This window comes from Nycticebus coucang, chromosome 14, assembly GCF_027406575.1.
Source record: "Nycticebus coucang isolate mNycCou1 chromosome 14, mNycCou1.pri, whole genome shotgun sequence".
Taxonomy (NCBI): Eukaryota; Metazoa; Chordata; class Mammalia; order Primates; family Lorisidae; genus Nycticebus; species Nycticebus coucang.
In genome coordinates, this window is record NC_069793.1 from 15006940 (window position 1) to 15033687 (window position 26748).

The 26748-nt window shown below is 47.2% G+C and overlaps 2 protein-coding genes across 5 annotated transcripts in view; one reads left to right on the forward strand and one right to left on the reverse strand.

Moving 5' to 3' along the window:
• Positions 1-10646: 10646 nt before the first annotated feature.
• Positions 10647-16015, reverse strand: LOC128565381 (60S ribosomal protein L39-like). Its single transcript, XM_053561798.1, has 2 exons — positions 15563-16015; positions 10647-11261 (listed from the first exon to the last, which is right to left on the reverse strand). The coding sequence occupies exon 2, from the start codon at positions 11245-11247 to the stop codon at positions 11092-11094; it is 156 nt and encodes a 51-aa protein (XP_053417773.1). The 5' UTR covers positions 11248-11261; positions 15563-16015; the 3' UTR covers positions 10647-11091.
• Positions 16016-16211: 196 nt separating this feature from the next.
• Positions 16212-26748, forward strand: part of SLC43A1 (solute carrier family 43 member 1) — a 28528-nt gene continuing 17991 nt past the window's right edge. The window contains exons 1-2 of one of the 4 annotated variants that reach the window (XM_053561797.1): positions 16212-16502; positions 17797-17963. In XM_053561797.1, coding sequence (XP_053417772.1) covers positions 17810-17963 — 154 coding nt within the window. In that variant the 5' untranslated portion in view covers positions 16212-16502; positions 17797-17809. Of the gene's footprint in view, positions 16503-17018; positions 17141-17362; positions 17704-17796; positions 17964-26748 lie in introns of those variants that run through there. The other 3 variants (XM_053561793.1, XM_053561794.1, XM_053561795.1) reach the window with 3 other exon arrangements.

Genomic DNA, 26748 nt, shown 5'->3' on the forward strand with positions numbered 1-26748 from the left:
TGAGCCACAGGCTCTGCCCTATTAGGGAGGTGTTTGGGGTAGGGAGGCACAAGATGGAGTGGACCTTGAGAGCCTGGTTTAGTGAGAGCCTGGTTTAGATTGAGCTCATTTGTGGTTCCCAGGGAAAGGGTGGGGATTATGCCACCTTTTGGAGCCCTGCAGGGCATTTTTTTTTTTTTTTTTGAGACAGTCACTTTGTCACCCTTAGCATAGTGCGTTGGTGTCACAGCTCACAGCAACCTCAAACTCTTGGGCTTAAGCGATTTCTCTTGCCTCAGCCTCCCAAGTAGCTGGGACTACAGGCTCCTGCCACAACACCTGGCTATTTTTTTGTCACTTAGCTGGCCTGGGCCAGGTTTGAACCTGCCACCCTCAGTGTGTGTGGTGGCACCATAACCACTGTGCTATGGGCGCCAAGCCCTTGCAGGGCATTTGGGGGTGACCTTTGTTCCCTCTGGATTCCCATCTGTTTGATAGGCCTGACATTTTGTGGTGAGGATTCTCTATATTGCCTGTGTGTGTTATTTGTGAGTTTCGTTGCAACATAGAAAAGTTTCATCTAAAGTCCCTCAGTGGGGGGAGGTATATTTAAAAAACAACTTGAGGCTCTGCGCTGGTAGCTCAGCAGCTAGGGTGCTAGCCACATACACCAGAGCTGGCGGGTTCAAGACTGGTCTGGGCCTACCAAACAACAATGACAACTACAACTAAAAAATAGCTGGGTTGGGGGGGTGCCTGTGGCTCAGTGGGAAGGGCGCCATCCCCATATACTGAGGATGGCAGGTTTGAACCCTGCCCCTGCCAAACTGCAACAACAACAAAAATAGCCCGGCCTTGTGGCAGGCGCCTCTAGTCCCAGCTACTCGGGAGGCTGAGGCAAGAGACTCCCTTAAGCCTAGGAGTTGGAAGTTGCTGTGAGCTGTAACACCACAGCACTCTACTGAGAGCGATAAAATGAGACTCTGACTCTAAAAAAAGAAAAAAAATCTGGGTGTTGTGGCGGGTGCCTATAGCCCCAGCTACTTGGGAGGTTGAGGCAAGAGAATTGCTTAAGCCCAAGAGTTTGAGGTTGCTGTAAGCTGTGACACCACTGCACTCTACCGAGGGGGACACAGTGAGACTCTTGTCTGAAAAAATAATAAATAGGGCAGAGCCTGCGGCTCAGTGGGTAGCACCAGCCCCATATATCAAAGACAGCAGGTTCAAAACCGGCCCTGGCCAGCTAAAAACTGCAGTGACAACTACAACAAAAATAGCCGGGCATTGTGGCAGGCACCTGTAGTCCCAGCTACTCAGGAGGCTGAGCCAAGAGAATTGCTTAAGCCCAAAAGTTGGAGATTGCTGTGAGCTGTGATGCCACAGCACTCTACCGAGGGCAACAAAGTGAGTCTCTATCTCAAAAAAACAAAAAATACAAAATAAAGAATAAAAAAAAACTTGAACTTGAGTGGAGGCAAGCACACATTTCCACAAATGATATGAAGGAATGATTTAGGGGAGAGAGCGAAAAGTAGCTGGATTTAAGAAGGGAGTTGCTGCAGGTCACATAAGTGGGGCGGTAACACAGAGACCAGGGCTGACTGCTGCATTTGCTGTCTTGTTTGGGGAGGAGCCAAGCATAATTCTAATCTGAGTAGTGTCCTCAGAGGCCTGCAGCTTTCAGAATGTGTGGGTCTCCACATGGAATTTTGAACACCAATAGCACAGTGATAGCAGTACCTTCAAAGTGTGCCTTCACGGTGGAAGAGCAAAGAAAACAGAATAGATGCACTGTGTTTCAGGCTCATGAGTGCAAGTTCAAGCCAGACTGCTTGAGTTTGAATCTCAACTGAAATCGTTTAGCTGTGTAATCTTGAGAGAGACATTTAACTGCTCTGTATCTCAGTTACTCAATCCACAAAATGGTAATAAAGGTACCTACTTCACTGGTGGTTATGAAAATTAAATGTGTAAATAACCAAAGCACTTAGGAAAGTGCCTAGCATACATTAATTATCGTTAGCTCTTCTCATTGCAAAGTTTGATGTAAGGTGAAGACACTTCATGTACCCGCGGCAAACTTAAAGACCATCAGGGATGTGCAGAGGAATAACTCTCCTTCCCAGGTACCGAAGCGCCAATTTGGGTCAACAGGTGGCGCTGTCTCCTCACGGTCAGCGCCTTTGTGGACAATTTCACAGATGATCATTTACCGCCAGCCCCAAGCTCACAAGAGAGGTATGGTGAGGAAAATAGATGATAGGTACCTACCCTCAGGTTTAGCAAGAAACATTAAAACCTCTCTGATAGCATACGGCTGGAACATCTAGAACAGGCGTCCTCAAACTTTTTAAACGGGGCCAATTCACTGTCTCTCAGACCGTCGGCGGGCCAAGACTATAGTTAAAAAAACAAAAACAAAAAACTGAACAAATTCCTATGCACACTGCACATATCTTATTTTGAAGTAAAAAAACAAAACGGGAACAAATACAATCACACCGCTTCATGTGGCCCGCCGGCCTCAATTGGAGGACGCCTGATCTAGAAGGAATGGTGGGAGTGGGGAGAAGAGGTCCCAGCTGGAGGGAATAGCACTTGCAAAGGCTTTGAAGTGGCAGAAAGCATGGAGCGCTCAGGAAATGCGTGTGGCTGGAGTGCTGAGTTTGCAGAGAGGGAGAGATGAGAGACGGGATGAAGCTTGGAGGCTGGGCGGGCACAGCTCCAGAAGACCCTGGTGGGTTGTGGTGAAGAGTTTAGATTTCCTCCTACTAAGTGCATCAGCAAACTGTGAGAAAGGATTTAAACCCTTCAGTGTCAATGACAGGTCTGCATTTTAAAAGGAGGTCCCGAGCTGCCAGCCAGGGAGACCAGTGGTAGGGAAGACAGTATCGTGGTTCTCAACCTTCCTAACGCCGCGACCCACAGGTTGAGAACCGCTGCAGTAGATAATGGTTAAAGGAAGGTGAGCCAGGGAGTCAGGGAGGAGAGAAGGCGGAGGATGCAAGTCAGAAAAGCTCACATTTATTGTGTTGCTACAGTGCCCCAAGCTCAGTGCTAAGCTCCTTAGATGTGTTACTTCAGTTAATCCTTCAAATAACCCTGTGGCGCAGGCATGATTATTCTCATTTTTCAGGTGAAGAAGCTGAAGCTCTCAAAAGCCAGTAACTCACCTAAGATTATGCAGCAAGCAGGTGGCAGAGGCATTTATTTATTTATTTTTGGAGACAGAGTCTTAATCTGCCTCCCAGGCTAGAGTGCCACTGTGTCAGCCTAGCTCACAGAAACCTCAAACTCCTGGGCTCAAGGGATTCTCCTGCTTCAGCCTCCCAAGTAGCTGGGACTACAGGCGCCTGCCACAATGCCTAGTTAATTTTTCCATTTTTAGTAGCTCAAATGATCCTCCCACCTCAGCCTCCCCAAGTATTAGGATTATAGGCATAAGGCATCAGGCCAAGCCTACCAGAGGCCACTTTTAACCACTGCTCTATACTTGGGGGAAATGGTCCCTATTGCGATATGTGTCAGGAGTTTCATATTTCATTCAACAATATTTGCTGGGCACGGTGGCTCACCCTTGTAATCCTAGCACTTGGGAGGCCGAGGCGGGTGGATTGCCTGAGTTCACAGGTTTGAGACCAGCCTGAGTCAGAGTGAGACCTCGTCTCTAAAAATAGCTGGGCATTGTGGCAGGCGCCTGTCGTCCCAGCTACTTGGGAGGCTGAAGCAAGAGAATCACTTAAGCCCAGGAGTTTGAGGCTGCTGTGAGCTATGACGTTACGGCACTCTACCGAGGGTGACACAGTGAGACTCTGTCTCAAAAAAACAAAACAGAAAAACAATATTTATTGTTGGCTGGCTACATGCAAAGAGCTGTGGAAAGTGGGGCGGTGCCTGTGGCTCAGTGAGTAGGGCGCTGGCCCCATAAACCAAGGGTGCTGGGTTCAAACCTAGCCCCGGCCAAACTGCAACCAAAAAATAGCTGGGCATTCTGGTGGGCACTTACAGTTCCAGCTACTCGGGAGGTTGAGGCAAGAGAATTGCCTAAACCCAGGAGTTGGAGGTTGCTGTGAGCTGTGCGACACCACGGCGCTTATAAAGTGAAATTGTCTCTACAAAAAAGAAGAAGAAAAGCTGTGGAAAGTGCCATGGTGAATTATCTAGATCCTTACCCTCCATGAGCAAGTGGGATAAAAGCAGAGAAATGAAACATACATAGAAAGGACATCAGAGAGGCCAGGTGTGGTGGCTCATCCTGTAATCCCAGCACTTTGGGAGGTGGAGGTGGGTGCATTGCTTGAGCTCAGGAGTGGGAAACCAATGAGTTGGAAACCAATGAGTTAAGTGTGAGACCCCATCTCTAAAAATAGCCAGGCATTGTGGTAGGTGGCAGTAGTCCAAGCTACTCAGGAGGCTGAGGCAAGAAGATCGCTTGAACCCAGGAATTTGAGGTTCCTGTGAGTTATGATGCCACAGCACTCTACCCATAGCTACTGAGGGAGATGTGTCAAAAACAAAACAAAACAAAAAACAACAAAGCATGAGAAAGAAAAATGAGGTTGGCCCTTTCTGCCATAGGGAGGAGTCATCAACTTCTAAGATGTCTTTTTCCTTGATTATTACAAAAATGTTCACAGGAAATGATAATCAGGAAGAGCGTACACAAAATCCAGACTTTAGCTTCTTCTTTTTTTTTTTTTCTTTTTGAGACAGATTATCACTGTCACCCTGTGTAGAGTGCATGGCATCACAGCTCACAGCAATCTCAAACTCTCTTGGGCTCAAGTGATCCTCTTGCTTCAGCCTCCTGAGTAGCTGGGACTACAGGAGCCCACCACAACCCCTGGCTAGTTTTTCTGTTTTTTTTTTTTTTTTTTTTTTTTTTCATAGAGACAGAGTCTCGCTGTTGCTCAGGCTGGTCTCTAACTCCTGAGTTCAAGCAATCCACCCGCCTCAGCCTCCCAGAGTGGTAGGATTACAGGCGAGAGCCATGCCCAGCTGAGCCATGCCCAGCTCTGACTTTAGCTTCTTTTGAAAGTTTGCAAGATTAGACTACAGTTGGGTTGGCAGCAGTTTAATTAAGGAGGGGCAGAGGGTCACTTGTTTTCTAGCACTTGGGAGGCTGAGGCGGGTGGATTGCCTCCTACCACTAACTTCTTCCCTCCTTATCATCTGCCTGACCTGGGTGTCAGATGGGCTGGATGCTATATGAGAAAACATGCTGTGAATGATTTCAAAGATCACTGGGCCCCAATGATCACACCTTCCTGGATTTATGCCCTTACCTAATTGTCTTCCCTTGAGTGTGTACTAGACCTAGTGACTTGCTTCTAATAAACAGAACATGATAAGGATGATGGGATTGTAATTTATGTCTTTTTTTTTTTTTTGACAAGGTCTCACTCTATTGCCCAGGCTAATGCTCAGTGATCATAGCTTACTGCAAACGCACGCTCCTGAGCTCCAATGATCCTCCTGCTTCACACTCCTCCTTAAACTTAAACTTCTAAGATGTAGAAGTTAATAGTTGGAACCACAGGTGCACACCACAATACCCGCCTAATTTTTCTATTTTTAGTAGAGATGAGGTCTTGCTCTTGCTCTAGCTGGTTTCAAACTCCTGGCCTCAATCAGACCTCCTACTGCAACCTCCCGAGTAGCTAGGATGACAGTCATAAGCCATCACGCCTTACTGTAATATTTGTTTTGTTAGTTTCTCTCTCTTGTGTTTACTCTCACTCTCTTGTACTTCCTTCTTGTTTACTCTGATGAAACAAGCTTCCATGTTGTGAGCTAACCATTGAAGGAGCACATGTGGTGATAAGAAACTTAGGGCAGCCTCCAGCCAGCCAGAACTGAATCACTCACTGCATGAGTGAACTTGGAAGCAGATGCTTCTCCAGTTGAGCTTTCAGATGACTACAGCCCTATCTGACACTTTACAGCCTGTGAGAAATCCCCAAAGCAGAAGCCCTCTCTCCTGATCTAGATAAACTGAAATAATATAGTTTTGTTTTGTTTTTTTTTGAGACAGAGCCTCAAGCTATTGCCCTAGGTGCCAAGGTGTCACAGCTCACAGCAACCTCCAACTCCTGGGGTTAAGCGATTCTCTTGCCCCAGCCTCCCAAGTAGCTCGGACTACAGGCACCTGCCACAACGCCTGGCTATTTTTCTGTTGTCGCTGTCTTTGTTGTTTGGCGGGCCTGGGACAGATTCCAACCCACCAGCTCTGATGTATGTGGCTAGCACCTTAGCCGCTTGAGCTACAGGTGCCACCAATAAATGTAGTTTTAAGCCACTATGTTTTAGGATAATTTGCTATGCAGCAGTAGACAACCTATACACATGTGGTCTGTACAACTGTGGCAATTCACTGAAACTGTGCTTGTTCCTTTTTGTACCTACACATAGAATGTGCCAGGCACCATTCTTCACATGTGGGACACATTATGAACAAACCAGGTAAAGATCCTTGCCCTCTTGGAATGTATATTTTGGGCAGGGGACACAGTTTCTAGAAGTAGAAGTCTGGGTTAGCAGTGCTGTCTTGAAGGGAAGACAGTTCCTTCAGTATCTGGAAAAAGGTTTTTAGCCTCTTTTAGGTCTTTGAACCCTGTGAAAACCTAACAGAAGTCATAGAGTATTTCCCCAAACTTTGCATCCACTTTTTTTAAGTGACAAATAGGTTTTTTTTATGAAGAGATGCTCAACATCAGTATTTACCATAAAAATGACGTATCATCTCATACCTGTTATGATTATTATAAAAAAGTCAAGAGATAATAAATGTTGGCAAAGATGAGAAAAGTAAACTCTTTATGTTTACATGGATGGAGCTGGAGCATATTCTTCTTAGTAAATATCTCAAGAATGGAAAAAAAAGTCCCCAATGTACTCAATACTATTATGAAATCAATATATAATCACTCACACTTTCATATGAGAGATAAAACACGATTATAGCCCAGAAAGGAGAGAAGAGGAGGGCCAGGGGAGGGGTGGGGATGGACGGGTGGAGGGAGGGTAATCCGTGGGATCTCACCTACTGTGCATATTTTTTTGTGTGTGTATGATTTTTGGCCGGGGCTGGGTTTGAACCCGCCACCTCCGGCATATGGGACCAGCGCCCTACTCCTTGAGCCACAGGCGCTGCCCCTACTGTGCATATTGCAAGGGCACATGTCAAATACACTAAGAGTAGAGTATAAATGTCTAAAAACAACAATTAAATAAGTGAGGTGAAGGCTGTGTTAACCGGTTTGATGTAAACATTCCAAATTGTATATAAAATCAGCACATTGTACCCCATAAATGCAGTAATGTTCACAGTTATGATCTAATAAAAAAAAAGTAAACTCTTATACAAAGTCAAAGGGAATGCAAATTGATTAAGCCATTATGAAAAGCAGTAGGAACCACCAACATCCAGGTAAAATGGAGTTATGTACTGTCACGAATTCTCCACTCATTTCCTATGTTGTCCCAGCATCCTTCTTACAGATCTTGAAGTACCTACAGGTCACAAGGTGACAGAGGATGTGGCAGAGACACACGAACTCTCCAGAGCCAAGAAGGAGCAGGGTGCATCCACTTTTAGAGATTTTCATAAGACCTGGGAGAAGTCTGTGGTTAGGCACGTTTTTTTTTTTTTTTTTTGTGTGTGTGTGTGTGTGTGTGTGTGTGTGTGAGACAGAGCCTCAAGCTGTCGCCCTGGGTAGAGTGCTGTAGCATCACAGCTCATAGCAACCTCCAACTCCTGGGCTCAAGCCATTTTCCTGCCTTTGCCTCCCAAATAGCTGGGACAAGAGGCGCCTGCCACAACGCCTGGCTATTGTTTGGTTCCAGCCGTCATTGTTCTTTGGCAGGCCCAGGCTGGATTGGAACCCACCAGCTCAGGTGTATGTGGCTGGCGCCTTAGACTCTTGAGCCACAGGCGCCAAGCCATGTTAGGCATTGTTTTATGTGCTGGGGCAAAGAAAAACAAGATAGAAAATGTGGTAGTGGAGACAGGTATTAAAACCAGTTGCTTTCACAGTCATAAGTGTTATAAGAGATGTTCAGGGAGCTGTATAAACGGATGTGTCCCCTCGTTTGGTTGCTCAGGGAAGGCTGACACCCAGAAAGTGATAGGTGAGTGAAATTCAAAGGATGAGTAGGAGTTTTCCAGGCAGGAAGCATGGTGGGTGGAGGATACTGTGTTAAGTGGTTGGAGGACAGTGGCAAAGAAGGTGGGCACAGGTCCCTGAAATCTGACTCATCAGAGGAACAGACACATCATGATAAGTTTTATCAAGAGGAAGATCAGAGGCTCGGTGCCCATAGCTTAGTGAGTAGGGAGCTGACCACATACACTGAGGCTGGCGGGTTCAAGCCTGGCCCAGACCTGCTAAATAACAATGACAACTGCAACCAAAAAATAGCTGGGTATTGTGGCAGGCACCTGTAGTCCCAGCTACTCAGGAGGCTGAGGCAAGAGAATTGCTTATGCCCCAAGAGTTTGAGGTTGCTGTGAACTGTGACGCCATGACACTCTACAGAGGGTGACATAATGAGACTCTGTCTCAAAAAAAAAAAAGGAAAAAAAAAGGAAGATCAGATGCTATATAGGTCACAAAGCAAAAGGATTTAATGCTGAAGTCAGGTGCTACGGTAAGTGACCATTAAGTCAAGATCTAAAGGTTTAGTTAGCCAGGCCAGCACAGGGGAACGTTCCAGGTTTAGGAAGAACTTGAGGTGGGAGAGAGAGCGTGCAGTGTTAGTGGGTGTTGGGTGTTAATGGGTGTGAAGGTCACCACACCAAAACGTGAAGGCTAGAGAGCCTGACAGCGAGGCTGAGAGCAGCAGGCAGGCCCAGATAACACAGGACTCAGGGGCCATGTGCAGGGGTGGGGTTGAGAAGGCCAAGTTGCAAGGGTTGCAAGAGTCCAGGCCCGAGCTGATGCTGAACTGGGCTTGGGGGACAGCATTAGCTGGATGTGAGAGGTCTTTAGAAGGGAGAAACCACAGACTCATGGCAGGTCGCACGCGGAGAGTAAGGCAGGGAGCAAAGTCTGGGATAACCCCAGTTTTGTGACTTATGTGACTGGGTGGAGGGTGGTGTCTTTACTGATACTAGAAAACAATGGAGGAGAGGCCAGTTCAGGAGGAGGGAGGTTATTTTTGATCACTTGAGATTACTGAGAGTCCCTTATTGTCCAGAACATCCAGTGTATTCACCTGTTTCTACCGTTCCAGCTGCAACCTTCTCTCATTCTACGTGCTTTGTCCACACCGGCCTTTGTTCAGCTCCCTCAATGTCTCTTTCAAGCATCCTCCTGTTGGAGGCTCTTTCATGTCCTGCCTGTCTCCTCCTTTGGGGTATTGATAAATTCACTGATTCTGACACGGAAAGCTATCTTCAGATCTTAGCACACACATCACCCTTAAAGACCCTTCCTGACCTCCAGTCTAGATCAAAGTCCCTTCCCTAATCATGTGGTTCTATGAAAATGCCCTGTAGATGAAATTACACTTTTTTTTTTTGAGACAGAGTCTCACTTATTAACCCTTGGTAGAGTGCTGTGGTGTGACAGCTTACAGCAACCTCCAAATCCTTGGGTTTAGGCGATTCTCTTGCCTCAGCCTCCCAGGTAGCTGGGATTACAGACACCTGCCACAATGCCTGGCTATTTTTTTTGTTGCAGTTTAGCCGGGCTGGGCTTGAACCCACCACTCTCGGTATATGGGGCCGGTGCCCTACCCACTGAGCCACAGGCACCGCCCGATGAAATTATACTTAATGTGTAATTATTTGATTCATTTATGCCTCTCTCCCACTGCACTTTGCATTCTTTGAGGTTAAGGTTCATGTCTTACTCACCATCAAAAATCCCTAGTTGTTATAGCCCTAAATTGAAATATAATCCACAGATTATAAAATCCACCCTTTTAAAGTATACAGTTCAGTATATTGTACATTCCCAGAGTTGTACATCACCACTATCTAAGTGGGCAACATTTTCATCAGTCCATACTCATTAGCAGTCATTATCCCTCCCCTTCCCCATAACCCCCCACACTCAGTCCCTAGCAACCAATAATCTGTTTTCTCCCTCCCTATGGATTTGCTTGTTCTGGGCATTTCATATAGCACAATGTTTTCAAGTTTCATTCACGTTGTAGCATGTATTAGTACTTCATTACTTCTTATGGCCAAATCATATTATACTGCAGGGATATACCACATGTTTCTGCATCCATCAGCTGATGGACTATTGGGTTGTTTGCACTTTTTGGCTTTCATGAATAATAAGGCTATGAATATTCATGAATAAGGTTTTAAGTCAAGGGCCAGGCATGGTAGTTTACACCTGTAATCCCAGCACTCTGGGAGGTCGAGTTGGGTGGATCACTTGAGCTCAGAAGTTCAAGACCAGCCTAAGCAAGAGTGAGACCCCTATCTCCACTAAAAATATCTGGGCATTGTGGTGAGAGCCTGTTTTCCCAGCTACTGGAGAGGCTGAGGCAGGGGGATCACTTGAGCCCAGGAGTTTGAGGTTGATGGGAACTAAGCTGACATCATGGCACTTTAGCCTGGGGCAAAAGAATGAGATCCTATCTCAAAAAAATATATATATATTTTTATTTTTATGTATGTACTTATTTATTTTTTTGTGACAGAGGCTCAAGCTGTCGCCCTGGGTAGAGTGCCATGGCATCACAGCTCACAGCAACCTCCAACTCCTGGGCTCAAGCGATTCTCCTGCCTCTGCCTCCCAAGTAGCTAGGACTACAGGTGCCTGCCACAACGCCCAGCTATTTTTTGGTTGCAGCCATCATTGTTGTTTGGCGGGTCCGGGCTGGATTTGAACCCACCAGCTCAGGTGTATGTGGCTGGCGCCTTAGCTGCTTGAGCCACAGGTGCCGAGCCATAGAAAAGTTTTTTTTTTTCAAGGTCTCACATATTTATTACTGCACCAGCTTATTAGGGAACAGCACATAAACGAAGAGAAAACTTATTTTCCCAATGATGTGTGGCAACTGTCCAACTGATGACATGTTCAGCTTGATATGGTAAGATGATGATAGTGACCGTGATACAGCATAGGTACCTGCCGTCTCAAGTGCAATTCCTTATAGACCCCGCTTGGTTCTTCTCCAGTGTCTCCTCTTCGAGTTGTACCTGATTTTATTACCAGTTTTCATTCGAATCCACTGGGGAATGGGACGATTTTGTTTTTGTTTCTTGGCTAAAAACCGCTTGATTCCGAAAGTCTTATGAGAGGACATGGTGACAAATGGGACTACTCACAGTCACCACCATGGAGAAGAGCAAGAGAAAGGGGGGAAACGGCCCCACAAAAAAAGTTTTTAATGTCAACATATGCTCTCAGTTCCCTGGGGTATAATATATCTAGGAGTGGAATTACTGAGTTTTAATGGTAACTCTATTTAACTATGTGAGGAACTGCCAAACTGTTTTCCAAAGTGGCTGCACCATTTTATTTATATTCTTCAGGCAAAGATTTATAATAACTATTTGTTAGGCTGTATAAAGACTTTCTTATATGATGAATTGAATCAGATACTTTTTTTTTAAACAGTCTCAAGCTGTTGCCCTGGTAGAGTGCCGTGGCATCATAGCTCAATGTTTTCAAGTTTCCTTCATGTTGCAGCATGTATTAGTACCTCATTACTACAACCTCAAACTCTTGGGCTCAAGTGATCCTCTTGCCTCAGTTTTGCTACTTTTAGTAGAGACAGGAGTCTTAAGTTTTGCTCAGGCTGGTCTTAAACTCGTGAGCTCAAGTTATCCACCTGCCTCAGCCTCCCAGAGTGCTAGGATTACAGGTGCACCCGGCTGAATCAGATACTATTATTTTCAGCACTCGGCAGATTACAGAGATCAAGGCTCAACAGATTAAGTGACTCAGGCAAAATCACACAACTCACTAATCAGCTGTAGAGAAAGGATTTGGAGCCAGCATACCTGACTCCTGTGTCAGCGCTCTTACCCACTAAGGGAAGCAGTCTCTAGCCAGGAGCCCACCCAGTAGCCCACGTGATAAGGCTGTTATACTTAACCTAAAGGTAGTGTCAGAACAGACTCTAGGAAGGGATTACTTTTGGAGGAAGGGGAGGAGATCGATAAATCCTATTGATTCTGATAGGGAAGTGTGTCTTAGGTCTCTCTCCTTCTCTACTTTATTTTAAGATTGATTTTCAAAAATTTATTTATTTATTTAGAGCTGAGGTTTCACTCTGTCACCCAGGCTGGAGTGCAAGTGGTACTGCACTTTTCATAATCCCTGGGCTCAAGTGATTCTCCCACCCTGATCTCCTGAATAGCTGGGACAGCCATTGACCACACTTGACCAATTTTTTTTTTATTTGTTTTAGAGATGGAGTCTTGCTTTATTGCCCAGACTGGTCTAGAACTCCTAGCCTCAAGTGATCTTCTTGCCTCAGTCTCCCAAATAGCAAAGATTATAGGTGCAAGCCAAAAAGGCATTTTTGAGAAATTGGGGGAAATTGAATATGTGATTACATTAAGAAATAACTGTGATTTTAGGGATATGAAAATTGTGGTCCCAGAGTGGTGGCTCATGCCTGTGATCCTAGCACTCTGGGAAGCCAAGGCAGGAGAATCGCTTAAGCTCAAGAGTTTGATGGCTCAGTGCCCTTTGCTCAGTGATTAGGGTGCCAACACATACACTGGGGCTGCGGGTCGAACCAGGCCCCTGCCTGCTAAACAACAACAATGACAACTACAACAAAAAATAGCTGGGCATTGTGGCAGGTGCCTGTAGTCCCAGCTACTTGAGAGGCTGAGGCAAGAGGATCCCTTGAACCCAAGAGTTTGAGGTTGCTGTGAGCTGAGATGCCACGGCACTCTATCAAGGGCAACAACAACCAAAAAAATGTTTGAGACCAGCCTGAATAAGAGTGAGACCCCATATCTACTAAAAATAGAAAATTAGCCGGGGTCGGCACCTGTGGCTCAGTGGATGGGGCGCCAGCCCCATATACCAAGGGTGGCGGGTTTGAACCTGGCCCCTGCCAAACCGCAACAAAAAAATAGCCAGGCATTGTGGCAGGCACCTGTAGTCCCAGCTACTCAGGAGGCTGAGGCAAGGGAATCACCTAAGCCCAGGAGTTGGAGGTTGCTGTGAGCTATGACGCTATGGCACTCTACCGAGAGTGATAAAGTGAGACTCTGTCTCTAAAAAAAAAAAAAGAAAGAAAGAAAAGAAAATTAGCTGGGTATTGCGGCAGGCACTTGTAGTCCCAGCTATTCTGGAAGTTGAGAAAGTAGGCTCCCTTAGACCTAGGAGTTTGAGGTTTCTGTGAGCTAAGGCTGATACTACACCACTCTAGCCTGGGCAACATTGAGACTCTGTCTCAAACCCAACAAACAACAACAAAACTAACTGGGAGAGGTGGCTTGAGCCTGAAGTCTCGGCTCCTTGGAAGGTTGAGGCAGGAGGAATGGTTGAGCTCAGGAGTTTGAGGCTGCAGAGAGCTACAATCACACAAGTGCACTCTAGCAGCCTGACCAACAGAGCAAGACTCTTGTCTTAAAAAAACAAAAAAGCAAACCCAAGAGTTTCCCATTACCTATCTCACAATAATGGAAGTCCTTGTCTTAACAGAGGTCATTCCAAAGTGACCACTCTAGCCTGCCTTTTCAGCTTCATTTCCCATCTACTCTTTTCACTTATTCAACAAATGTTTACCATGGACTTGTTACCTGCCAGGTCTTGTGACGTGCATATGAATTACCTACCACGTGGTGGTTCCTGCCTTCAAGAGATTTATATCTAAGGGGGGCAGGGAACTAAGCTAATAATTGTAGATCAGTGTGAGGGCCTCAATAGAGGTTAGCTCAATATTTGGGAGGAGTATGTGGGCAAGCACCCTAACTCAACCTAGGAGAACAGAGACAGGTGGAAAATGAGCTGAGATGGGAAGGATGAATGCATTACACAAGAAGAAGGGAATCTGTCATCCCCACAGGAAGGGCAGCAAGGACAAAGGCAGGGGGTGCAAAACCAGCTCTTCATTGCACATGTGCTCACTGAGTGTCCCTTAGGTGCCAGGTGCTGCTCTGAGTGCCAGGAGATAGTGGTGACTAAAATACCAGGTGAGGCCTTTGCCCTCATGGAGCTGACAGTTCACAAAGGGAAAATGTGGAAGTTCAGGTTGAGATGAGGAATTGTTCTAGTCATGGGGGTTCACAAACAGCTACGGTCTCATGGAGAGGGTCCAAGAATGCCTTGAAATTTGAATGTAAGCATTTCCATAAACAGTGGATCAATAACATGTTTTGTATTCTCAAAACAATCCATGACCCTCTGGGGTTAGGACCTTTTTAGGGCCCTTCTGCTAACCTAAGGGGTTTGGTCTTGATCTGGAAGTTCCAGGAGCCAATATTGCATTTTATTTTTATTTTATTTTATTTTATTTGAGACAGAGTCTCACTTTGTTGCCCTTGGTAGAGTGCCATGGCATCGTAATTCATAGCAACCTTGAACCCTTGGGTTCCAGCGATCCTCTTACCTCAGTTTTTCATTTTTAGTAGAGACAGGGTCTCACTCTTGCTCAGGGCTGCTCTCCAACTCCTCAGCCCAATCAATCCAGCTGCCTCAGCCTCTTAGAGTGCTAGGATTACAGGCCTGAACCACCATGCCCGGCCCAGTATTGTATTTTAAGAAGTGAAATCAGGGTGGTGTCTGTGGCTCAAAGGAGTAGAGCACCAGCCCCATATGCCAGAGGTGGCGGGTTCAAACCCAGCCTTGGCCAAAAACTGCAAAAAAAAAAAAGTGAAACCATCAGAGCCTGACATGTGCTTTTGCCAGCAAGAACTCTTTGTGGCTTTTCCAGTGCTAAGCCTCTGCACTTGCTGTTACCCTGGCCTTGACCAACCTGTCTTTGTGTCCTGTGTCCAACCATTATGTCCCAGCTGCAAGCCTACAGTTGAAAAACTGTGAAAAACTGTGAGGTTTAAATGAGACCATGATGTCTTGAGGATTTAATAATAGTATTTTTGGTGTGGGGGCAAGTGCCCAGTCTATAGTAACATTCACTCAGTGAATGTTAGTTTGTCTCTTGGGTTGGTGGCTCAGCTGTCCAGGGATCCCCTGTTATCTGAGGCCTTCTTGGAGCTTTCCATGCAGTTGCTTATGTTGCCAAAGAGCTTTGTGAGTTTCTCAACACACTGCATTAAACTCACATGTAATGAGATCACACCTGGACAGTAGTCCAAGTAGGGACTCCTTTCTGTGTTTTTTTTTTTTTTTTGTAGAGACAGAGTCTCACTTTATGGCCCTCGGTAGAGTGCTGTGGCCTCACACAGCTCACAGCAACCTCCAACTCCTGGGCTTAAGCGATTCTCTTGCCTCAGCCTCCCAAGTAGCTGGGACTACAGGCACCCGCCACAACGCCCGGCTATTTTTTGGTTGCAGTTTGGCCGGGGCGGGTTTGAACCCGCCACCCTGGGTATATGGGGCCAGCGCCTAACCAACTGAGCCACAGGCACCACCCAAGGGACTCCTTTCTGTTTTACAGATGAGGAAACTAAGCCTCAGAAGGCTGAGAGATTTACCTGTACTTAATCCATTAGTGTCCAGAAGGATCTGATCACCACGTCTTCTGAAATGGTTACAGCAACAATAATTAACATTTATGATGTTTACTATGCCAAATGCTGTCCTCAGCAGTTTACCTGCATCATAATCAGTAATTTCTTTGGGGCAGGTTGTCGGTTCCACTGTTATCCCTATTAAAAGGGAGAGAAAACGGAGGCTCAGAGAGGTTAAGGAACTTACCCAAGGTAACCCAGGCTAGTACGTTTCAAAGTTGAGGCTCAGACCTTAAGCTGACTGACTACAAAGAAATCCGTGTCGTTCTGCCTCTCTGAAAACACTACTCCCAACTGTTCAGTTCAAAACCCCACCCCAGCCTGCCCTGCATCGAAGTCAGAGTCCTCTAGCCAAGTCGTTCTTGTTTTGATCAGGGATACAGAGGGCGCTGCCTGACGTTACAGGGGGTCGAGGGTAAAGGTGGGGGTCCAGTATGTAAATTTAGGTGCTGGGACGTGTACCGGACGGAAAGTGTCAGGGGACTAGCAGGCGAGTCACGTGCGTGTGAAACTCGACCTAAGGGGAGGAGAGGGGGAGGGGAAGAGGAGGGGAAGGGGAGGGAACCCCCGCCCCCACCTCGGGGCGCTTCGCGGGACGGGTGTAAATACAACTCTCAACTCCAGAGCTCCACTTCGTCCGTGTCCCAATTCACGGGTCTGTGGCGTCCGGCAGATTCCTAATTCCCCGACTTCTGAGGGGGCAGAGGAGGTGAGAACCCGGCTGTCTGTCGGACTGAAGCTCCGAGGCCGCCGGGACCCGGCATGCAGAGAAGATCCCAGCGCTGGTGAGGCTGGGCGCTGGGCCCACCGGACCCCGGACGCCGAGAGTGTGGACGCGCTGCGAAGGCGCAGCGCCCCCCGAGGCGTCCGAAGCTGCAGAAGGCTCGTTTGCCCGGACTCGGAGGTGAGCGGCGGGTACGGGGTCCCCGGCTGCGCGTCGGCGGAAAGCCACCCTCCCGCCGCCGCTCCCAGGCTACCCTACTGAAGTCCGTTAGTTACCTGAGCTCGTGAACCCCGCGGCAGATTGTCCAGCCCCTCGGAGCGCTTCCTCCCTTCTTTACTCCAGTCCCTCGACTCTTCTCTTTCCCTCAGGGTCCCCAGTAGTTGCACTTCCTCTGCTTAGACTTAAGAGCAACCCCCTTGTCGGAGAGCTCGAACTCAAAGCCCCATTTCACAGATGAGGGTACCGAGGCCCCCGCGGGAGAGGCGACCCGTGCTTGCCTCCCCTCGCTCTGGGTCTTTCTTCCTCGTTCTTTCTTGTCCTGCTCTCTGCTTTCCCCGATCTCACCCCGCCGTTGCTCCCCGCCCCTTCGCCGCCCGCGTTCCTTCTCCTCCCGCGGTGGCGGTAGCGGCCGCGGCGGGGGTAGCTCGGGCAGCTTCCCTCCCTCTGGTAAACACACCCGCCCGCCAACCCATCCGCCGCCGCTGCCCTTATAAAGTCAGCAGCTGCCGGACTTCCTGCTGAAGTCCGAGCCCCCTCCCGGGGCTAGGAGGGGGCGACCGGGTCCGAGGCGCGCAGCGCGGTGCCCCGTGCCCGGCTGAGTGAGTGAGGGGCGCGCGGGCAGAGGGGGCGCGGGACAGCGCGCCCTGGGTCTCCCTCCACGTGGCAGCTGTGGGCTTGGCCCACGAGAATGTCGGCTCTTGCTCTCTCAGTGTGGAAAGGGGGAGGTCTTGCTCTCGCCCAGCCCCAGAGGGGAGGAGTGGTCTTAGATGGGACAACAGGAAGAGGGGGTATTTGGCAGCTTTAGACTTCCCCTTCCTCCTCTTGCCGGGGTCTGGGGGTCCTTTCTGGCGCTAGAGGCCGGATGTGGGCCAGCGGTGCTTCAGAGCGCGCTCTGCCCCAAGCTGACCTCTGGGGACTTGGGGAAGTGCATTTTTGGCCCCCTGCAGCCGAGCTCCGCGCGCCCTGGCCTGGGTGGGAGAACCCGGCAGCGCGCCAGGAAGCTGCAGCGCGCAGACAGGACCTTCCTTGTCTCCGATAGTGACCCGGCGGGGGCCCAGCACCTCGTGCGCCCCTAGCACTGCTGGTGCGCGTGGAGCTGGCTCGGTGGCATCGACTGGAAAGCCCAGGGCTCTATGGGGCCTCCATGAAGGCCCCTTCGCAGGTTGGCCTGAAGGGTTTCAGGAGCCACTATGATGCAGGACACTTCCCAGGGGCCCCTGGGGGGCCCTTCGATCAGCGCTCTGTTTCTGTTCAGGCTCGCGGCCGGCATGGCCCCCACGCTGCAGCAGGCGTACCGGAGGCGCTGGTGGATGGCCTGCACGGCCGTACTGGAGAACCTCTTCTTTTCCGCTGTGCTGCTAGGCTGGGGCTCCCTGCTGATCATGCTCAAGAAGGAGGGCTTCTATTCCAGCAAGTGCACAGGTACGCCTGAGACCTGGCCAAGTGGGCTGGCGGAGGGCCGGCAGAGGGGGATGGTGGAAACCAAAGAAGGACAGGTGGCTTGGTGGACAGAAAGCGGGGATTTCAGGGCTGATAGCTGGACAGCCGCACTTGTTGACCTCTTCACACTTTGTGGGGAAAACGGGTGGCCTTCTACCCACTCTCCCTCGTTTATCTGATCCAGTTGTCACTGAAAGCCAGGTATCCTGCTGCATGTCCAGGTCCTGAGACTAATGGCAGAGTCCTAAGCCTCTTGACAGCCTCAGGTATCAGGTTGTGAGGGAGAAGTGTTGCACCTGGCTGGGCGAGAGGTTTCTTAAGAGGGCCATTGTAAGGCTAAATAAGACAAAGGAGCACTGCCCAAAGTGGGGTTCAAATGTAAAGGGCCAGCATTCTTCCCTTTTCAGGACATAAGGTTAAACAAAATGTGGGTGATCAATGCAATGGAATATTATTCACCAATAGAAAGGAACTCATTTCAATTCAAATTGGGGAGAAGGATAATAAGGGGGGTGGGGTTTGGCTTCCACCAACCCCTCTGCCAGCCCTTTGAGCCCCCAGGCTTTCAAATCACCCATTGCAGCAAGTTGCCTTACTTCATCCCGGATGGGCTGTGTGTGTCTGTGTGGTGGTGGGGGATGTCTCTGCTCTTCGCTTCAACCACCTTGGCCTCTTGTGAGTGGTCCAGAACAGGTAGTGGGAATTCTTTTTTTTTTTTTTTTTTTGAGACAGAGTCTCACTTTGTTGTCCTGGGCTAGAGTGCCATGGGGTTAGCCTAGTTCACAGTACCCCTAAACTTCACAGCTCAAGCGATGCTCCTGCCTCAGCCTCTGGAATAGCTTAGACTACAGTTTCCCACCACAATGCCCAGCTAGTTTTTCTACCTTTAATAGAGACAGGGCCTCACTTAGCTCAGGCTAGTCTGGAACTCCTGAGTTAGAAGGATCCTCCCACCTTGCCTCCCAGACTGCTAGGATTACAGGCATGTGCTGAGCCTTTTCACCTAGCTGAAGGAGTGAGAATTCTAACACTCCTTAGGAGCAATAAACATTCCTTGGGTAGAGTAACTTCTGCCAAGGGGCTATCTGCAGCTGTCTCCAGGCAGGGAGTTGTCTTTCCTGGTGTCTGGGAGACTGATAAATATCTTCCTTTTCTGGGAAGCAGAGCACTATGCTGAGGGCTCAGCTCAGAATAAGTAGCTGGGTAGACTTGGAGTTTTGTTCTCTTCCTCTTTCCTTACCTTCTTCCTCAACCCTCTGTGTTGTGGAGCAGGGTTGGAAGGAAGGCCAGCTTGCATCAGAATCCCAGCTTCCACCACTTACACCAGCTGGTGACCTGGGTAAGCTCCTTTAAACACTGAACTTCAGTTGCCTGGTCTGTGGAATGGGGATAGTAATAATATCTATCCCGTGGGAGTGCAGTGATAAATGTTAGTGTCCTAGCTCCTCAACACCCTGCCTCGCAGCCCTTGCTGTAGTGGGAGAAAACCAATTTCTTGGGGATGGAGCTATCACCCTGGGTAGAGTGCTATGGTGTCACAGCTCACAGCAGCCTCCACCTCTTGGGCTTAAATGATTTTCTTGCCTCAGCCTCCCAAGTAGCTGGGACTGCAGGCACCTGCCACAACCTGCCCTGCTATTTTTTTTTTGTTGTTTGTTTGTTTTGGTTGTAGTTGTCATTGTTTGGCAGACCGGGGCCGGATTTGAACTCACCAGCTCTGGTGTATGTGGCTGGCACCTTAGCCGCTTGAGGTACAGGCGCCAAGCCTAGGGAGGTCTTAATATCTACTCTGAGCAGCTGCTGGTCCATCCTGGGGGCTCCCTTATCTTAGCCTTATCTATACTGACAGATGGCAACTTGCCCATGCCTCCTGGCCCCATTATGAGTGTTGGCGGGGAGGAGATAGAGTTGGCAGTTGGCCCAGGAAGGCAAGGTGGGTCAGAATAGGAGACCTGACATGAAATTATAGGCATTCCAGGGTGGCTGTGAGAACCAAATGGTGAGCTACTTGTGGGCCTACATGACATCTAAGTCCCCTCTGAGTTTACCCTGGAGGCTGGAGATAACCTGCCTGCCCTTTGCCCACCCAATGGCTTTGTAACCTGACCCTGCCTCTCAGATTGTTCTCTGCCTTCTCAACCTGGTGGTGGTGTTAATGTTTTTTAAATGTACTTTATTGAAGATTAATTGACATCTTTTTTTTTTTTTTTGAAACAGTCTCACTATTTTGTGGTGGTGTCATAGCTCACAGCAACCTCAAGCTCTTGGGTTTAAGCGATTCTCTTGCCTCAGCCTCCCAAGTAGCTGGGATTACAGGCGCCCGCCACAACACCTGGCTGTTTTTTTGTTGCAGTTGTCATTGTTGTTCAGCAGGCCCATGCCAGGTTCAAACCCACCAGCTTCCGTGTATGTGGCAGGTACCCTAACCACTGAACTACGGGCATCGAACCAAAATGAGTTTCTTTTTATTGGTGGATAATACTCCGTTGCATGGATCAGCCACATTTTGTTTAACCATTTGTCAGTTGATGGGCATTTGAGTTCTTTCCACTACTTGGCTATTGTGAATAATGGTGCCATGAGCATTTGTGTAGAAGTTTTTATGTGGACATATGTTTACATTTTTCTTAGGTATATTTCCGGTGCTGGGTCATAAGGGTTAGCTATGTTTAACATTAACATTTTGAGGAACTGCCAGATTGTTTTCTAAAGTTGCTATACCTTTTTACATTAGTATCAGTAGTGTACACGAGGGTTCTATTTTCTCTACATCCCCAGCATTTGTTATTGCTCATCTGTCTTTATCATAGCCATTCTTTGTGGTTTTGATTTGCATTTCTCTAGTGGCTAATGATGTTCAGCCTCTTTTCATGTGCTTACCAGCCATTGGTATATCTTTGGAGAAATGTCTATTCAGATCCTTTGTCTGGTTTTAAATTGGATTATTTGTCTTTATTAGTGAATTATAAGAGTTCCTTGTATTCTAGTTATAAGACCCTTATCTAATATATGATTTGCAAAATTTTTCTTCCATTGTGGGCTGTCTTTTTTTTTTGTGAGGCAGAGTCTTACTTTATCACTCTCGGTAGAACTCACAGCTCACAGCAACCTCCAACTCCTGGGCTTAGGCAATTCTCTTGCCTCAGCTTTCCAAGAGGCTGGGACTACAGGCGCCTGCCACAATGCCCGGCTATTTTTTGTTGCAGTTTGGCTGGGGCCGGGTTTGAACCTGCCACCCTCGGTATATGACGCTGGCACCCTACCCACTGAGCTGCAGGCGCCACCCTCTTTTCACTTTCTTTTCTTTTTTTTTTTAAGTGAGACAGAGTCTGACTTTGTCGCACCTGGTAAAGTGCTATGACATCATAGCTCACAGCAACCTCAGACTCCTAGGCTTAAGTGATTCTCTTGCTTTAGCCTCCCCAGTAGCTGGGATTACAGGTGCCTGCCACAACGCCTGGCTATTTTTAGAGGCGGGGTCTCATGCCAGCTCAGGCTGGTCTTGAACTCATGAGCTCAGGCAATCTGCCCGCCTTAGCCTCCCAGAGTCTTTTCACTTTCTTCATGGTGTCCTTTGGTGTACAACACTTTGAACTATTGATGAGACCCGATTTATCTATTTTTTCTTTTGCCATTTATGTTTTGGTGTCACATTTAAGAAACATTGACTTACAGGGATGTCCAACTTTTTCCTTCTGCTGCACATTGATAAGATTTGTCTTGGACCACAAATTAAATACACAAATACTAACAAAAGTGGTTAAGCAAAAATAAGGTCCACGCTTACTTTTTATGATATCCAACACATAGATAAGCAAAAAAAGGCCTACAAAATCAGCATGAGGCCACAGGCTGCAGGTTGGACACTTGTGGAGTTCACAATGATTTTTATAGAGTTTTATAGTTTTTGTTCTAATATTTAGATCCTTGATATATTTTGAATTAGTTTTTAATATGATATAAGGTATTTATTTAGTCATTGATTTATTTTTAAGGTATCCATTTAAATTGGAGTTGTCCAGAAATAGGTGTGCTTCTAAGTCTGGCTGTTTGGGGTTAGTAGAGGTGACCAAAGTCAACCCCTCTCCTTTTCTCGGAACTTATTTGTCCACTCTTGGAAAGCAGTTACAACATACCTCTTCCTCCCTGCCCCCATCTCTCTTCCCTTCAAGGGACTCCAGCCTAAATTCCCAAGGCTGTCAGGCTGATTGAAGATGATGTTTCCTGTTCTGCCTCAGTCATGCTGCCTGATTGGAAATGCCCACTTTCTGCTTCCTGCAGTCTCATTCATTGTGGGTCTCAGACTCCCTCTCCAGAATAGAGTCCCAAGAATAGAAAATAAAACTGGGAATCTGTCTCCCCACAGTGTATGGAAAGAGGCAGGCAGCATGCCTTTCAGTTCTGCTATGTGCTGATTGGCTGATTTGAGCCAGTTACTTAACTTTCTTGATATCTCAGTTACCCTGTATGTAAAATGGGACCAGTAATCCCCACCTCATGGAGCTGTTGCGAAAATGAAGTGAGAGCAAGCAGACACAATTTCAGACTACATGTGGGATTGTTACCATGCTTTGGACCCAGTGCTGCCCTCGTTTGCTGTATGACCTTAGGCAAGTCACTTATCCCCTCTAGATCTCCATCTCTTTGCAAGTCTATAAAATAGAGTGGGTAAATTGCCAACTTTCCTGCCATAGAACAATGATGTAAAGATTAAGCGATGCCATTTAACAAATATTTAAAGAGCTGAACAAATATGGTAGAACTCATTATTGAGGTATGAATTAGTATCAGTTTGGGGCTCCCTATTGCATCTTGGCCTTTTGGCTTAAGCCCAGGAATTTGAGGTTGCAGTGAGCTATGATCATGCTCCTGCACTCTAGCCTGAGGAAATAAATAAAATGAAATATCAAACTTCACACCTAAAACATATATTTGTAACTCATACCACAAGGAGCAAATTTCTTTGTTTTTTTTTTTTAAGAGAAAGAGTCTCACTTTATCACCCTTGGTAGAGTACCGTGGCATCACAGCTCACAGCAACCTCCAACTCCTGGGCTTAAGTGATTCTCTTGCCTCAGCCTCTGAGTAGCTGGGACATAGCATGTGCCACCATACCCAGCTAATTTTTTTCCATTTTTGGTAGAGACAGGGTCTTGCTCTTCCTCAGGCTGGTCCCTCAGGCTGGTCTTGAACACCTGACCTGAAGCAATCCTCCCACCTTGGCCTCCCAGAGTGCTAGGATTACAGGAGTGAGTTATCACAAGTGGCCAATAATTCCATTTTAGTCAACCTACTTAAAAAAAAAATAAACCTTGGCAGCGCCTGTAGCTCTGTGGGTAGGGCACCAGCCACATACGCCAGGCTGGCAGGTTTGAACCCAGCCCAGGCCAGCAAAACAATAATGACAACTGCAACAAAAAAAGTAGCTGGGCGTTGTGGCAGACACCTGTAGTCCCAGCTACTTGGGAGGCTGAGGCAAGAGAATTGCTTGAGCCCAAGAGTTTGAGGTTGCTGTGAGCTGTGATGCCATGGCACTCTACCTAGGGCGACAGCTTGAGACTGTGTCTCAAAAAAAAAAAAAAAAATTAGCCTTATTCTAAAGCATAATATCCTTGAAATTCTGGGTTTGATGCCCCTCACATTATATATAATACATGTGTATATATATATGTTTCTAATACATTCATATTTGCATATATGTGTGTATTTCTAATACACATTCAAATAACTGAAACCTCAAAAACCATTCCATGTACTGCCTAAGCCCATCTTGAGTGCCCACATGCTGTGCATACCACATGTTGGGAAACACTGTTTGCTGCGGCTTCTAAGCCCAGCTCTGTCACTGCCTTACTGAATACATTCTGTACCATCCCTTGATTCCTTTTAATTGTCAATAAAAGTGAAGGATCTTCTTGAGCCCTGAGGTTGCTGTAAGCTAGGACACCACAGCACTCTACCCAGGGTAACAAAATAAGACTCTGTCTCAAATGAAAAAAAAGAAAAAAGTGGATGAGTTGATGCCAAAGACCTTTTCTGTTGTCGTTAACATAGGTACAGGACTAAGAGGTCTTGGGATCTTGGGCTGGCTCCCTTCTTCATTCACACGTTGGGTTTTATCCAATGACTGAGAGTGATCAGACTTTATCAACTATCTCACATTAGTCAAATTCACATGAGACTGATAAATAAGAACAAATCTATGAATTGACCTTGAGACAGTACCAGTCCACTGGGCTGGATTTTCCACCAGTGGAAGAACACATGTCTTTGTCAGCATTGGCACGCGCTTAGGACACTTACTAAGCTGGCCTATGCAGAACAGAGGGGCCTATGGTCCAGTCCAGTGGAAAGCTCTTGGCTTTGGAGATTCTCTTGACTTTGAATCTGGTGCTAAGAACCTATATGACTGTGAGTTACTTTGTTTTTTTGAATCTCATCACCTATAAAATAGGGACCATTATACTTACTTTTTAGGGTTGTTGTGAGGATTACATGAGATTCTATATGGAAAAACCTGGCACTAAGTAGGTGCTAGTTAATTGCAAGCTAGTGTGATTATTTTTGAGGGAAATTGTGATCTGATTGTGAAACATTTAGGAAGTGAACAGTGTCTGATTCAGGAGCTACAAATCCAAATGCCAGTTGAGGCCAGGGCAAGTGTAAGATGGCAAGTGGCTGGGAACTAAAAGAATGGTGAGGACTTGTGTGACCTTGAGAAGGCAAAGCCCGCAGGGGTCCTCAAATTACGGCTCTCGGTGTGATTGTATTTGTTCCTGTTTTGTTTTTTTACTTCAAAATAAGATATGTGCAGTGTGCATAGGAATTTGTTTACAGTTTGTTTGTTTTTTTTAACTATAGTCCGGCCCTCCAACAGTCTGAGGGACCCTGAACTGGCCCCCTGTTTAAAAAGTTTAAGGACCCCTGGAAAGGGTCTCTTCTACTTAGCTCTGATAATGGCCAGAATTTCAGCTTGTTATGCTGGAGGTGGCAGGTTCAAACCCAGCCTCAGCCAGAAACTGCAAAAAAAAAAAAAAAGAAACCAGAAGTCTGGACTTTTTTTTTGTGGTAACTCCTGATTTTAAGATGGCAACCAATGTCAATTTGCAACATCATAAGGGTCAATACTTCCAGTCAAGCAAAACCTGAGTCAGGGGGCTAATGCTAGTAAGCAGTTTGCAGCAGCTGGTCTATATCATGTTTGTATTTCTTCTTGTTTTACCTGTTGTTCCAATATGGTGATGACATACAGGAAATATCCAGTACATCACTGTAGAATGAGTAAACCAGCGCAGACAAACCTGGTAGAGAAATGAGGAGAAATGAACTCCAAAACCTGTGTGATCTAACCCCCGACCACTTCCTCCGGGTGCCAGAGCACTTTCCCCAGCCTACTAGGCAGCTGGTACTGATAGAAACTCCCCCTTGCCCAAGGTGGTTTCTTCCCTGATTGGCCAGCACTCAGGATTTGACAGTTGTTTATGGTCTTCCTTATGGTAACACATAGATCGCTTTACTCTCCCACTACCTGCTGTTCCCTTTGGATATCTAAAGTCATTGAGGGCAGATATCCAGCATCCAGACTCTATCACATCTCCCTGTTTTGGTCTCTGCACAGCACTTATCACTCCTCAAATCAGCCATCTATTTGTTTCCTTTATTATCTAATTAAGGCTTGGGTGGCGCCTGTGGCTCAAGGGGTAGGGTGCCAGTCCCATATGCCGGAGGTGGCGGGTTCAAACCCAGCCCCGGCCAAAAAAAAAACAAAACAAACAAACAAAAAAGGCCTATGAGAGCTGAGAGCTTCCCATTCATTCTCTTAGGATCCCCAGCTCCTAGAGTACAGGCTCACCACATTGTGACCCACCGGAGGAGTTGTCGTCCACTCCTTCATCAGCTATTTCACAAGCATCTCCTCTGGGCCTGGCACCAAGCAAAGTTCAGCTCTTTGTTCATTGTCTCCAAATGAATCTTTAAAAGAGTGTTCTCTCTCTCTCTTTTTTTTTTGTAGAGACAGAGTCTCACTTTCTTGCCCTGGGTAGAGTGCTGTAGTGTCACACAGCTCACGGCAACCTCCAACTCCTAAAAGCTTAGGCAATTCTCTTGCCTCAGCCTCCTGAGTAGCTGGGACTACAGGCATCCACCACAACGCCCGGCTATTTTTTGTTGCAGTTTGGCCAGGGCCGGGTTTGAACCCACCACCTTCAGTATATGGGGCCGGTGCCCTACTCACTGAGCTACAGGTGCCGCCCTAAGAGTGTTCTTTTTACAGGCACAGGGACTGAGGATTAAAGAGACGAAGTTACTTGTCCAGGGTTGCATAGTTAGTAAGATTGGTGGTAGGAAATTAGAGGCCTGGGCTTTTTGCTTTCCAGGTGTACCCTGAGTTTGTCCTTGGCAATGCTGCCTAGTGATAGAGTTGGAAGCCAAGGAGCAGCCAACTGATGACTCACTGAGCACTCAGTAAAGTGAAGTCACCCTCTGGCCCCTACCACTAGCTTTTCTCCTTAACTTGTCGCAAATCCAGGTTGGCAGTTTACCTTGCTCCAGCTAGACTTCTGGAGGGCAGTGCTGTGGTCCTGACCCTGTGCCTCAGTGTCTTCATCTGGAGAATGGAGGAACTACATTAACTAACTCCTGGGGCTGTTGTGAGCTAATGTAGCAACTGTTTACAACAGTGCCTGAACATAGTTAAATGTTCAATACATGTTAGCTATTATTATTTTATCAGAATGTTACTTGTTGACATGAGAAGGCTTCCTCTAAG